This window comes from Diplotaxodon limnothrissa, linkage group LG15, assembly GCF_057381915.1.
Source record: "Diplotaxodon limnothrissa isolate DT_005_m linkage group LG15, D_limnothrissa_male_GT1.1, whole genome shotgun sequence".
NCBI classification, from domain to species: Eukaryota; Metazoa; Chordata; class Actinopteri; order Cichliformes; family Cichlidae; genus Diplotaxodon; species Diplotaxodon limnothrissa.
Genome location: NC_140610.1, coordinates 25,323,518 through 25,337,406, shown reverse-complemented (window position 1 = coordinate 25,337,406; position 13,889 = coordinate 25,323,518). Strand labels below are relative to the sequence as shown.

Below are 13,889 nucleotides of genomic sequence, written 5' to 3'. Positions count from 1 at the left end.
TTTTGTTGTTTTCGTTGTTGTTGTTTTTCATTCGGATTATATCTCTGATGTGCGTAATTGCGCACAGTGCCATGGCTTGATCCTCCATTACGCAAGACAGTGGGAAGACTGTGTCCTAATAGGAGTGAATATTGACAATACACAATACAATACAATTTCATTTATATAGCACGTTTACACTGAACAGTAAGCCGTTAAAACAAGGTAAAATAGATAAAACAGAGGAAACAAGAAAAAAGCATTAGTAAGTAGAGATGGGGAGAAATCATGATTATCCAGAGAAATGAGTAGCGATACGGCAGTTAATGAGCGTTGAGAATTAGCGAGGCTGAATAGGTAAGTTTTCAAGCGTGCTTTAAAGGACTGAATGGAGTCAGAGGCATGAATGGTAGCATGAAGATTATTCCAGAGGTTTGGTGCTACAAAAGTACGATCACCCCTAGTCTTCAGACAGAGCCTGGGCTGGGCCAGAAGTAACTGACCAGAAGATCGTAATAACGGCTGGGAGTATAGAGCGTATTTCTCATCATGCAGAAATATTAAAGGCATGACTTTACTCTGAGAGGAAATAATATGAGCCACAGAAAGGAGAGAAAAAGAAAATAACGCAGAGACAGAAGAAAGATTCTTTTCTTAAATATTTTGTAGATTTTGGTGAATTTTAGTCTTTTATATACAATAAAGCTTATCATGTGATCTTATTGCTGCTCGTGGAATAATCATGTGACATATTTCTCTCTTCAAAGCTGCGTTTTCTGGTTGTTTTAAGCATCATGTAGATTTAAATGAAGATGAAGGTGCATTAATGAGATCTGAGGGTTCATGTTCAGGGAGTAATAATAGTCTCATGAAGTCCAGAGGATGCCTGACTGCCTCCTTGGTTTCTCTCGCAGCTTTCTTCATACTGCTGAGACCAGCAGAGTTGAAGATGAAGAGCAGGCTCTCTCTGGCAGTGGTTGCTGCCCTCATGGCACTGCTGCTGTCCTCCTCTCAGGCCCAGGAGATAGGTAAAACCGCTCTTCCACCTCCCCTCTTCCTCCTCCTCTTCCTCCTCTTTGATCCAACACATCTGACTTCTTCCATCTCCCCTCTCCTCTTTCTGTCCTCTGCCTGCTGTGTGTAGCTGCACGTTTAGTCTAAATTAAAATAATGACTGAAGCGAACGTGTGCCTGTGAAGTGTTTTGCTTAAACTTCAGATTTTATCTCACGCGTATGATGATCCAATAATTCCATCAAAACTTAAACCTAGTTTTATTTTCACGATAGGAGCTTTTTATTTTGTATTTTTAAAAGACATTTAAACCATTAAATATAGCCTACTGTGTGAATGTGTGTGTGAATGGGTGGATGACTGATTGTGTAAAGCGCTTTGAAGTCCTTAGGGACTAGAAAAGCGCTATGCAAATACAGGCCATTTACCATTTTACTGAGAGCAGTAATGCAGCTTAAACTTGAATGTATAGTTAAATGTGGCTTTGTGCTTGTGATTAAGATTTACAGTCAGAATTTTTCCTATGAAAGGTTCTCATGTAATGCTTCCCATCAGAGCCAAAGGATGTGCTAATCCTTGACAGAAGTTCCTGTTGTAACTCGAAAAAGACAAAAAGTGACTGCCTTCCCAACTCTGAGATCCTTGGATCCACAGCAGGATCCAAAAATGGATCCTTGGATCCATTATTCAGTGTTTTCGACAGGTCCATGTGGTCAGGCAGAGCTGCTGTAAGGCATTTTTAACATGCTGCAGAAACATAATGCTAAAATGCTGCTCTTTAAAAACAGCTGAGGGGGTTTAGGATTGATCAACAGTCATTCAGTGTGGATTTGGAATATTTGTGAGGATTTTTGTTTTTTCCACTGTGAGACATCTGGTTTGTCATTATGCATTACAACCTACACTGAGACATGTGAAATTTAAATTTTAAACAGGGGCATAGGTTACACAGTGTGTTAGGTGTGTGGATTATTTGTGTTTTGTAATGTAAATCTGCTTTCTGAGTTTTTGTGATGTACTCCTCTCTCCTCTTGATGTATTTCCTCTGACTCTTTCTCACTTTTCCCTCACACAATAAGACTTTAAAGACATTGTGTCTGTTGTGTACCAGATGTCTGACCCCCCCCCACTACTGCCCACCCCACCACCACCACTGTTTCTGTGCAGACACTCAGTGTAACACTACAGCGAAGGCCGACATCGTGCTGCTGCTTGATGGCTCCTGGAGCATTGGCCAAATCAATTTCCAAACCATCCGCAACTTCATCGCTCACATGGTCAGCGTGTTTAACATCGGCCCAGACAGTGTCCAGATTGGTAAAGCTTTCACTGCTGCTATCGTATACTGTATCGTATTATCATACATCGGGTCTTAGTTCTGCCCCTCAGTTCATCGTTTGAAAAAAAAAAAGAAGCTGTTGCAGCTCCTTCTCCCTTTAATTTTTTTCTGATCAGTTTATAAAGAACAAGTCATGTCAGTTTATTTATCTGACACGTTTAAAAACAGAAAATCGAGCAAGCAGCTGATATTAGAGATGCCATGATGGAATGATAACAACACTTTGGTTCAAAGTATCTGCTGATACTGAGTACTAATCAGTACTTTAAAAAACTTAAAGTAATAAGCTGGATTCTGTACTGTGAGAACAAAAGTGAGAAATTCATACATTAAACAACAATAATATAATAACTGTTTTAGATGTGTGACAACATCAGGCTAAATTTAAACACTGGTGTCTGAAATCTACTGAATTGATGTTCTGATCAGTCTTTGAGTCACAGGGTGCTGCATGCTGCTGTTATTTTTGAGAACAAATCAATTTAAAGAAGTAAAATTACACACTAGATAAAAGAAATTGGTTGCATTTTTTGAAGTTGACTTAATTATTTAAAATGTCATATCTTGGTATATTTTTGGAAAAGTCAGAGTTGCTGTATCTTTGGTGTTTTTCTACATTGTTTCTGCAGGTCTGACTCAGTACAGCAATAAACCAAAGACTGAATGGAACCTTAACGCCCACCCCACCAAAGAATCCCTGCTGCGTGCTGTTGCCGCCCTGCCATATAGAGGAGGAAACACGCTGACAGGTAATTTTTAATTTAAAATTATTATTATTATTATTATTATTATTATTATTATTATTATTATTATTATTATTATTATTATTATTATTATTATTATTATTATCATTTTTACCAGCACTACCAGCACTCACAGGGTTCAGACTGATCTAGGGGCCAGCTTGGGAGCCAACTTTGATTCATTGTTATATCACAATTTATACAAGTATAGTTTCAAGGCACTTTATACAGTGAGGTTGAAGTATGTTACAGAGAGTTGGACGCTGTGGGAAAGAAAGATTCCCTTTTAACAAGAAGAACTGGGAGCAGAAACTGAGCTTAAAATTTGGCAGGAGGGCTGGAGTTGATATATTGAAGATGATGTGCTTCCATAGGAATCGATAGCTTCCATTCAAACACAAATTAATCAAGGAAAAGTTAAAGACACATTCAGTATCACCTGATCTAACAGTAAGGTTTCTGAAAAAGAAATGTTTGAAGCCTAATCCTAAAGTAGACAGTTTCCGTATCCTAAACACAAATGAGCAGCTGGTTCCATAGGAGAGGGGTCTGATAGCTGAAGGATCTCCTTTTAGAAACTCCAGGAACCACAAGCCTGCAGCCTAAGGGTAAAGTGCTTGGCTGGGATAGCAGGAGGCCTCTAAAAGGATGGATATGATAAATCCCCGAAGGCTGAAGATTTAGTCTCCTTTAAAGCTTTCCATCAGTAATGGGGGACATCTAAAAGCTGACGTGTACCGTGAACCTACACATACGGATCAGTATCTAAGGTTTGACTCTCATCATCCACTGGAGCACAAACTGGGTGTCATCAGGACGCTACAACACAGAGCGAACACCTTCCCCACTGACACAGCGGCCAGGGAGGCAGAAGAACAGCACATCAAGAAGGCCCTGAGTAAATGTGGTTATCCCAGCTGGACTTCTGTCAAAGCGGGAAAGGCACCTAAAGAAAGCTCCAGCTAATCCAGGAGAGAAGGACAACCACTGCCCAAGCAGAAACCTGTAGTGATCCCATATGTGTCAGGAGTATCGGAGCAGTTGAGACGCACTTTTTTCTAAACACCGGGTCTCTGTGGCTTTTAAACCCCAAAACACGCTGCGCCAAAAATTGGTCCATCCCAAGGATCGGGTCCCCCGACACAAACAGAGTAACATAGTGTACACTGTTAAGTGCCAGGAGGATTGCCAGGATTTATACATCGGGGAAACCAAACAACCTCTGGCGAAGCGGACGGCACAACACAGAAGAGCTACCTCATCAGGCCAGGACTCTGCAGTATATTTACACCTACAGGCCAGTGGACACTCTTTCAAGGATGAGGATGTGCACATCCTGGACAGAGAGGAACGCTGGTTTGAGCGCGGAGTCAAGGAGGCCATTTACGTGAAAAGGGAAAGACCATCTCTGAATCAAGGAGGGGGCCCAAGGGTACATCTTTCGCCATCTTACAATGCTGTGATTGCAGCCATTCCCCAACTCTCTGTGAATGGTACTCATGGTCTTTGATCAGTGGGTTTTGGTCAGTGGTTGTTGATCAATTCTCATGGGAATTTGCATAATTAAGATTAAGGAACTGACCTCCCAGCCCATTGTTCCTTCAGTGGGCTGGTTTCAGTCATTATGCAAATGTACTGTTTATAAGATTGGAGAAACAGTCAGCTGAGACTGAAGAAGTCACTTGGATGAGTGACGAAACGTTTCTCCCACAAAAACACTAAGTCCAGATGAACAGATTCAACTTTTGGAGATTCTTTCAGTTTAGGTAAAAATACATTGACAAGGGCCATATTTATTCCTCTCATTTGTGGAGCAAAGTGTCAGAGAAGCATTCCTTGTTGTTTCCCTCAGATGGGTCAGGCTTGTTTCAGAAGGGCTAAACAACAGAAAAGCAGCATGCAGTGCTTTGGGATCTGCACACATAACTGAAACTTCTTCCTCACTGTGGTACAGGAATGGCTCTAAACTATATCCTCAAGAACAGCTTCAAACCCAAAGTAGGGTTGCGTCCAGACTCCCACAAAATCGGCGTCCTGATCACTGATGGAAAGTCACAGGATGAAGTCATCTTAGCTTCACAGAACCTGAGAGACAGCGGCATTGAGCTCTATGCTATCGGTGAGTGAGCTTCACTGGTTTGAAGAAAAGGAAATGAAAACACATTTGAACTTTTGGATGATTGCTACCTGCATGCAGCAATCAGGAAAAGTACCTGACTTTACTAGAATGGGCTGAAAATGATCAACCAGCAGCCACTTATTAAATTATTCTGTTATTATATGTTACCTTATATATGTAATCAAAGTAGTTGAATTAGAATACTGCTGTAGATCACATTATACCCTTTAATATAGAGTGTGTGAGCTGTATGTAGTTTAGTTCTCATTATATTTTTGAGTTAACAGAACATATTCACATATTAGTTCATTAGATAAATGTGCATCACTCTGTATCCTTGATCTGCTGGGAATGTGTTACACTGTTTTCTTGACATGCTTAATTGTTGAATCATGAAGAGAAGGTTGTAAGCAGGAGACTCTGTGTCTAAAGACAGGGGAGATAGATAGACCACATTCCACACCCCCACCTTACAGAAAGCAGAGAAACAACTGCCGAGGTCATAACTTAGGCGCTGTAACAGAGAAAAAATGTGATGTTTTGGCTTTTACGACTAGCTGGGGGCCACTAGAGACTATAAAAAGCTGAGCAACCCGTCACCATTTTGAGACATGTGCCTGACCCTCTGGTAGCATCTCTCCCGTCCGGACGTTGTAATGCTCTTATTGTTGAATTGTATGGAAATAAATGATTGTTGATTGAGCATTGATACACCGAGTATTGTCCTTCCTTCAGCCCAAAGATTCAAAGAATTGGGAGATTTCAACAACTTGGTGCCGTGTGACCCGGATCTTTGGTGTGCTGAGGAGGTGCAGATTTGACCTTTGGTGAGATCGTGAGGCGAGGTGAACAGAGGACCGGTCCAAAAATAAAAAGGTAAGCACAGCCTGTTGTATTATAAATACCAAATGTGCATATTGGGCTTTCCAAATTAATCTGTTCGCTGAGTCACATGTATTTTCACAGTAAATTTGTCGGTGTCTGGTTTTTGGCGCAAGATACTAACAACATAAGTTGAGGCTGAATTCCAGTGTGTTAAATAAACTGCTTCTACCGAGATACTAATAACATACTACGTTGGTCTAGTTGCAGTAATCTGCTTCTACCGAGATACTAATAACATACTACGTTGGACTAGATGCAGCCACTTTACCTTCCACATTTAATTTTGTCTAATACTGGCTTCTGTAGCAATAATACATTAGAATTTATTCTGAAGACGCGGCCATTAGTCCAGTACATTGAAGTCGAGGTTTGTTTATTTTGTTTATGGTGTCAGTGACGTCCTGGCTTTTGCCGGCTATGAAATAGAAGTTGATTTAAGGAAAAGCAGATGCTGGCTTCACGGTGCAGTTGAACGCTGGCAACGCGAGAGCGAAACACGTCCGTAGGTTTGGTTTATGATACGGCGTGTTCCGGTGGTGCGGCCGTGAAGTGCAGTAGTGGTTGGTGCTAGTTTTAGTACATTTGATAGAGGTTTTGACGGTGGTTTGTGGCGTCAGTCGAGTATAAAGGGCTGCGGTCATAATACAAAGTAAAAATTTAAGTACATAGCAACACCTGGTTTATGATGTCAGGTATAACTTCGGGGATGCAAGCATCACTTTTATGATGCGACTTTGCCCCGTGGTGGCGGTCATAATCGCAGAGAAAGGGGTATTTTGGTCTATGGTGCAGTGTGCTTTAAGAAGATCTAATAGTTGAGTTCAGAGGTTTCTGTGTAAAATTCCCGCTGAGGAAAAGTGTTGTGTGTGAGTGTCAAAGCGCGCTCTGGGTGAGAGAGTGTGTGTGAAGCTGCGAGGCGCACTCTGGGTGCTGTCTTGTGGGTAAAGCGCGCACTGAGTGAGAGTGTGAGTGAGGCGCGCTCTGAGTGTGTTTTTTGTGTGGAGTGTGAAGCGTGAACACAGTGACAGTGACGGTTGATGTGTTTGATTAGGAGGACATTAGAGCAAATACACATTTTAGGATCAAAGGTTGATGCCTAGTGTACCTGTGGAACATTTGCCCTAGGAGTGGCGACCCTCCTGTCCGTGGACGCGTGGCCAGGACCGGCGTCGTCCGGGTGCCGAGGTGGTGACTTGGGGAGGTGAGGGCCCCCGCATAGCCACGGAAATAACACTGGAACGGCCGTGTAATCACGGGTTCACATTTATTTCCGGACTAGAACAAGACACATTTTGCAAACAAACGTTGAGTCTAGATTAGTAAAGAAATATAAAAAGGTTGAATTCCTCGTTTCAGTGGTTGAAATTGTTGTGTGCCTGTCCCCTGACGAGTGTGAAATTAAAATAAAGAGGGAATTTGGAGCCACATAGAGATAGACGGGCATAATTGGGTGTATTACTCTGTGGTGTAATAAAAATAAAAAGGAGAGATAGTAAGAGGTGTGCAGTGGAGAATTATGGAGGAGTAGAGAGAGGAATGTGTTGGGAGACTGGCGTACAGTTTACGCTGTCAAGGTAGGCGTGTTGCCTGCTTATCTGTTTAACAGTGATGAAAATGAAATTAAAATAAATCTCTTAGTGTGTTAATACAGGAAGCTGCGGACCTGGACCAACTGCCCCCACAAGCACAGCGGCCGAAGCAAAATTATAGGTAATGGGAACCACACCCAGCACGAATCAGCAGCTGTGAAAAAGACAGCAGCGAGGAGAGAATTAGAGGAGAAATTAAGAGAAGTTTTAACACATAAAATTGGGGCCAACGGACTTGTGGAGGTTGGGAAGGCGTCCGGAGCATCACAACAAAAAGGTGAAACAAAAACACACACAAGCAGAGAAATCTGAGAGAAAGGCTCCTTTTAAGGTAACGCCTAGTTTGAGAAAAGATAAAATTAACCTGCTTTTATACAAATGCACATACACGCAATGAAGAAACAGCTTACACTCATGAACACGTGAAGATTTTCCAGCAAGGTTAAAGAAAAATTAACATACTTAAATGATGAAGTCTATACATTACTGACAAAGAAACCCTCTGGGTTGCAGGACAACAATTTAACTAAAAAAAAAAAAAAAAAAAAAAGGAACACTGGTCTAACCAACCAGGCAAGACACAACAAATTTAGTGGTTAAAAGATTCAAATTGTGACATGTTTTCTGTTGATTGATTAATAAAAGTGATTACTGAATGAAAGAAAGTTCCTTTTTGGGCTTTTAAACATGATCTTAAGAATTTTAACATATACCGGTGTTGTCCTGTCAACTTGGTGGGTTAGGAGTTGATTATATCGGGAGACAAAAAACAAAAAAAGGGGGAGAGAAGGCTGACACAGGGCCTGGCCCCATTGTCTCCCCTCTGAATAACACAGCCAACACAACATCATTTTCCTGTTCGTTTGTTTTTGTTTTTTGTTTGTTTTTGTTTTGTTTTGTTTTTGTTTTTTCTATACATATTTAATTACAGGCTGCTTTGCCGGCCCTGAAAGCCGAGGCTGACTGGACTCCTGCTCTCCCCCATACGTGACACTGACCAAATGCTGCAACAGCTGGACCCACAACAACGACCTGAGAATGTCAACAGACCTGCAGGAATGTGATCTCATGCAGCCGAGACGGAGAGCACTAAACCTAAGGCCCGTTTCACTACACGGGGGAAAATTCCCAGACTGCGTCAGCTGACAGAGCTGTGACGAGACGCCCGCCAAGCCCGAATGAAAAGTAAGGCCGAGCGAAAGAATGCTGACCTTGATAACTTTGCATTCACACTGTGCAGGACAGTGATGGACCAACACGGATGATCGGGTGGCGAAAAAGGGCGTGACCGAGACAAGAGGAGTAACTGAGGACAGAAGGCACCTCAGAATGGACAAAAACACAGAAGAAGATGCAGGTTTCACCTGCGGTGAACATCGACACTGGAGAAAGGACTGCCCCAATTGGGGTCAGAACCAGGACGGACTGAATTTTGAGCAGCAGCAGCAGCAGCAATGGTCGCAAACAAACTGAAAAGGAGGGGGGGCAGGACCCCAGGGCATGCTTCAGGCCGTGGTTTACCCAGAACACCAGAACAGGAAAGTGATGAACACACACACACACACACACACACACACACACACACACACACACACACACACACACACACGTCTCCAAACACACAGATTCAGAATGAAGTGAAATACACACATGAACACGTGCACTCGTTGAGTGAGTGAGAAATGACACACACACACACACACACACACACACACACACACACACACACACACACACACACACGGGAATGTTGATTCACTGAGAAGTGATGCACACACATACACATGCACACGCTTGTGCAATGAAGAGTGATCCACACGCACACACACATACACGCTGATGCAATGAAGAATGCTTTGCTTATGCTGATATGCAAAATGCTGCACACAAACATCCCAATGCATAATTTTTATGAGGAGCCATTGATTACCATTAAATACTTAGAATGTGTTATATGTCACCCAGAGGGCATTTATGTAGATTTTAGGAATAAGGTCTAAAACGGTTTGGTTATGAAAACAATGTCTGTGCGTGATGTCTGTTTATGGCTCAAGGCCTTGACTGAATTCTTTGCTGTGCTTCACACAGCCCTGATGAGGAACAGTGGCACAGAGTGAAAATGATGAATTAATAGTGTAAGTTTTAGGTCGGAGTACGGCATTTTCTGTGATTGAGTTTTAATTCAAGGAGGAACAAAAGGTGTTACGGCACCTGAGGTTCTCATTCCCACACAATATTGTCCCGGCAGGAAGCAAAATGTTCCTGTGAATTTCTGGTTGATTGTTTGGTTTTGTTTAGCGCTAGCTTGATTTTATCAGTGAGCTTTGGCTTGTGTTCTTTCTCGTAAGCGAGAGAGGGATAGTTTTATGCTTGGACATGTCTGCAACGGGCCCTAGTTTGTGTTATTTTAGTAGTATTTTGTTGGTTATGTCTGTTTTCGTTTTTGTTACAGTGCACTGGAGAAAAAACATCTGAGAGGTGTGATCCACCGGTGGTGATATGTTGATATTTTGTGAGTTCATGATTTAACAATCAGCTCTTTAAACAAGGCCTGAAAGATTGAAATTTAAAGCGCTATAAAATATTATTACTGTAAACAGTTGCAAAGTGTGCTTCTCCATGATTGTAATTGGCTTGGGAGAAATTCACTTATAGGGAACACTGATCTAAAAGGATTGCACCGAGTCAATCCGGCCCAAAAAACAACAAGGAATTGTTTTCCTTTAAAATGATGACGTCATCTTGCTGGTGATGGAGGCTCGAATAGGTTGCGCGGGAGACTCCATTATCAGCAACATCTGGTATGAATGTGTATGGAGGTATGCATGCGAATGGACTGTGATGGACTGACGACTAAAAGTTTTGACTGACTTGATACTGAGACAATGACTGCACCCACTTTAGGATTAGTAAATGCCAATAAACAATTCATAAACAATTCACCCAGCCGACAAGAGAAGGGTGGATGCTTCGCTTTGTTTTGTTTTGTTTTTTCAGGAGCAGGAGGATAAGAGAGACTGGAGGAGGAGACTCTAGCTTCACATAAGTATGAACTGCAGACTTAACACTGTGGTTGCTGATTTTGAGTTACTGATGTTTGCATCAAGAAAACTGTGCTATATTAACTGTGTTTTGATTAAGGTATCATGTTATATTATTGGGAATGCCAAATGCTACAGTGGAGAAGACTTTTGATACCACTCATGACTGGAATATGTTACTATTAACCACAGCAGGCCACTGTAAAAAGTCAATTAAATTTTATAGAGGAAAATCGCCAAAATTGAACAATACCTATGAATGACTGGCCACATTCAGAATAGAGATATGCAATAATAAACATTGGTCCACATGATTTAGGTTCTCACTTGAAATAGTAAGTTATTAAATGTAGAATATAATCGACAGGGACATTTGATAGGATGTGGTACTGCAAAAGAACAAGAGCAAAGTAAATAAAGAAAATATTGTGTTTAGTTTGGATAAATTCAAATTAAAATGTACCATTACACTCAGAGGATCAATATGGAATAAAACATATGCAAAATTTGTAGGAAGTACATGACTGATAACTGTTCTGTCCTGAGCGTTTGTTTCTAGAGCACCCACTTGACCACACCAACAGTTTCTCGCCACCGAGGAGGGGTACTTGCAAAAAGAATAAAATAAAAATCTGAGTTTAACAAAACATTTTAAATGTAAATATCAAGCTTACCTTTCTTTTTCCATGAAATGTGCTTGTGGGCACGCCAGCCATTTTGAAAAGGTGGGCAAAACAATTGGCAAGGCCACACCCCCACACATGTGATATAATTTTAAAGTTACTGTTGCCCTCTCTAAGAAACATCAGGAATTAGAGGAGTGGCAAGTAGAGTATGCGAGCTACAAGCAAAAACTAAAATGTGTACTACAGTGTGCAAAAATGAAATACTGGGTCATCAGGGGGTCATGAGGGACATTTATAAAACTAAAAGTCCCACTAACCTTAAAGTGCACTTGAAAAGCTCACACAAGAAGGTTAACCTAGCTTACCTAGAAGACCTCATCAGGGGGAGCACACTCCCCCTCCTTGAAGAGCTCACCCACTCAACCCGCATCCCCAGAAAACAGCTAACCCCAGATAAGGCAGCGTGATGTATCCCGAGACAACAGGACTGGGACATCTAAATAAAGGTGTGAAACAATCGCCTTCAAAAGGTTATCAATTCACTCCAACCAAAATTAGGACCACACGGTGCGGCAAGAGTTAATAGTTATTAGTCTCAACACCCAAGGATAACCAGAAGAGCATGACTGATATGATGGAACTGGGATTTTGTTACACTTAATTTTTGCAAAACACAAATAAAACTAAATTGAAACTAAGGATTTTCAGAAAATAAAAACTACACTAAACTAGCAAAGAATTGGTAAAAACTAATTACAACTGGTAAAAATTGAAAATCTGGAGTCGAAACTAAATAAAAATAACAACTAATGGAAATGGCGAAAAGTTTAAAACCCTGGTGCAGAGATTGGCAAATCTGACCAGGAAACGTTATAAAATGGATTGTCAGGATAGTCAGCGTTAAAGCCACTTTTGACAGTCCTTTGATTCATTGTTATATCACAATTTATACAAGTATAGTTTCAAGGCACTTTATACAGTGAGGTTGAAGTATGTTACAGAGAGTTGGACGCTGTGGGAAAGAAAGATTCCCTTTTAACAAGAAGAACTGGGAGCAGAAACTGAGCTTAAAATTTGGCAGGAGGGCTGGAGTTGATATATTGAAGATGATGTGCTTCCATAGGAATCGATAGCTTCCATTCAAACACAAATTAATCAAGGAAAAGTTAAAGACACATTCAGTATCACCTGATCTAACAGTAAGGTTTCTGAAAAAGAAATGTTTGAAGCCTAATCCTAAAGTAGACAGTTTCCGTATCCTAAACACAAATGAGCAGCTGGTTCCATAGGAGAGGGGTCTGATAGCTGAAGGATCTCCTTTTAGAAACTCCAGGAACCACAAGCCTGCAGCCTAAGGGTAAAGTGCTTGGCTGGGATAGCAGGAGGCCTCTAAAAGGATGGATATGATAAATCCCCGAAGGCTGAAGATTTAGTCTCCTTTAAAGCTTTCCATCAGTAATGGGGGACATCTAAAAGCTGACGTGTACCGTGAACCTACACATACGGATCAGTATCTAAGGTTTGACTCTCATCATCCACTGGAGCACAAACTGGGTGTCATCAGGACGCTACAACACAGAGCGAACACCTTCCCCACTGACACAGCGGCCAGGGAGGCAGAAGAACAGCACATCAAGAAGGCCCTGAGTAAATGTGGTTATCCCAGCTGGACTTCTGTCAAAGCGGGAAAGGCACCTAAAGAAAGCTCCAGCTAATCCAGGAGAGAAGGACAACCACTGCCCAAGCAGAAACCTGTAGTGATCCCATATGTGTCAGGAGTATCGGAGCAGTTGAGACGCACTTTTTTCTAAACACCGGGTCTCTGTGGCTTTTAAACCCCAAAACACGCTGCGCCAAAAATTGGTCCATCCCAAGGATCGGGTCCCCCGACACAAACAGAGTAACATAGTGTACACTGTTAAGTGCCAGGAGGATTGCCAGGATTTATACATCGGGGAAACCAAACAACCTCTGGCGAAGCGGACGGCACAACACAGAAGAGCTACCTCATCAGGCCAGGACTCTGCAGTATATTTACACCTACAGGCCAGTGGACACTCTTTCAAGGATGAGGATGTGCACATCCTGGACAGAGAGGAACGCTGGTTTGAGCGCGGAGTCAAGGAGGCCATTTACGTGAAAAGGGAAAGACCATCTCTGAATCAAGGAGGGGGCCCAAGGGTACATCTTTCGCCATCTTACAATGCTGTGATTGCAGCCATTCCCCAACTCTCTGTGAATGGTACTCATGGTCTTTGATCAGTGGGTTTTGGTCAGTGGTTGTTGATCAATTCTCATGGGAATTTGCATAATTAAGATTAAGGAACTGACCTCCCAGCCCATTGTTCCTTCAGTGGGCTGGTTTCAGTCATTATGCAAATGTACTGTTTATAAGATTGGAGAAACAGTCAGCTGAGACTGAAGAAGTCACTTGGATGAGTGACGAAACGTTTCTCCCACAAAAACACTAAGTCCAGATGAACAGATTCAACTTTTGGAGATTCTTTCAGTTTAGGTAAAAATACATTGACAAGGGCCATATTTATTCCTCTCAT

General features: G+C 41.8%; 1 protein-coding gene across 1 annotated transcript in view; it reads left to right on the top strand.

Moving 5' to 3' along the window:
- Positions 1 to 928: 928 nt before the first annotated feature.
- Positions 929 to 13,889, top strand: part of LOC146617622 (collagen alpha-1(XII) chain-like) — a 38,772-nt gene continuing 25,811 nt past the window's right edge. The window contains exons 1-4 of the mRNA XM_085373502.1: positions 929 to 1,007; positions 2,160 to 2,309; positions 2,961 to 3,080; positions 5,029 to 5,193. Coding sequence (XP_085229628.1) covers positions 929 to 1,007; positions 2,160 to 2,309; positions 2,961 to 3,080; positions 5,029 to 5,193 — 514 coding nt within the window. The remainder of the gene's footprint in view (positions 1,008 to 2,159; positions 2,310 to 2,960; positions 3,081 to 5,028; positions 5,194 to 13,889) is intronic.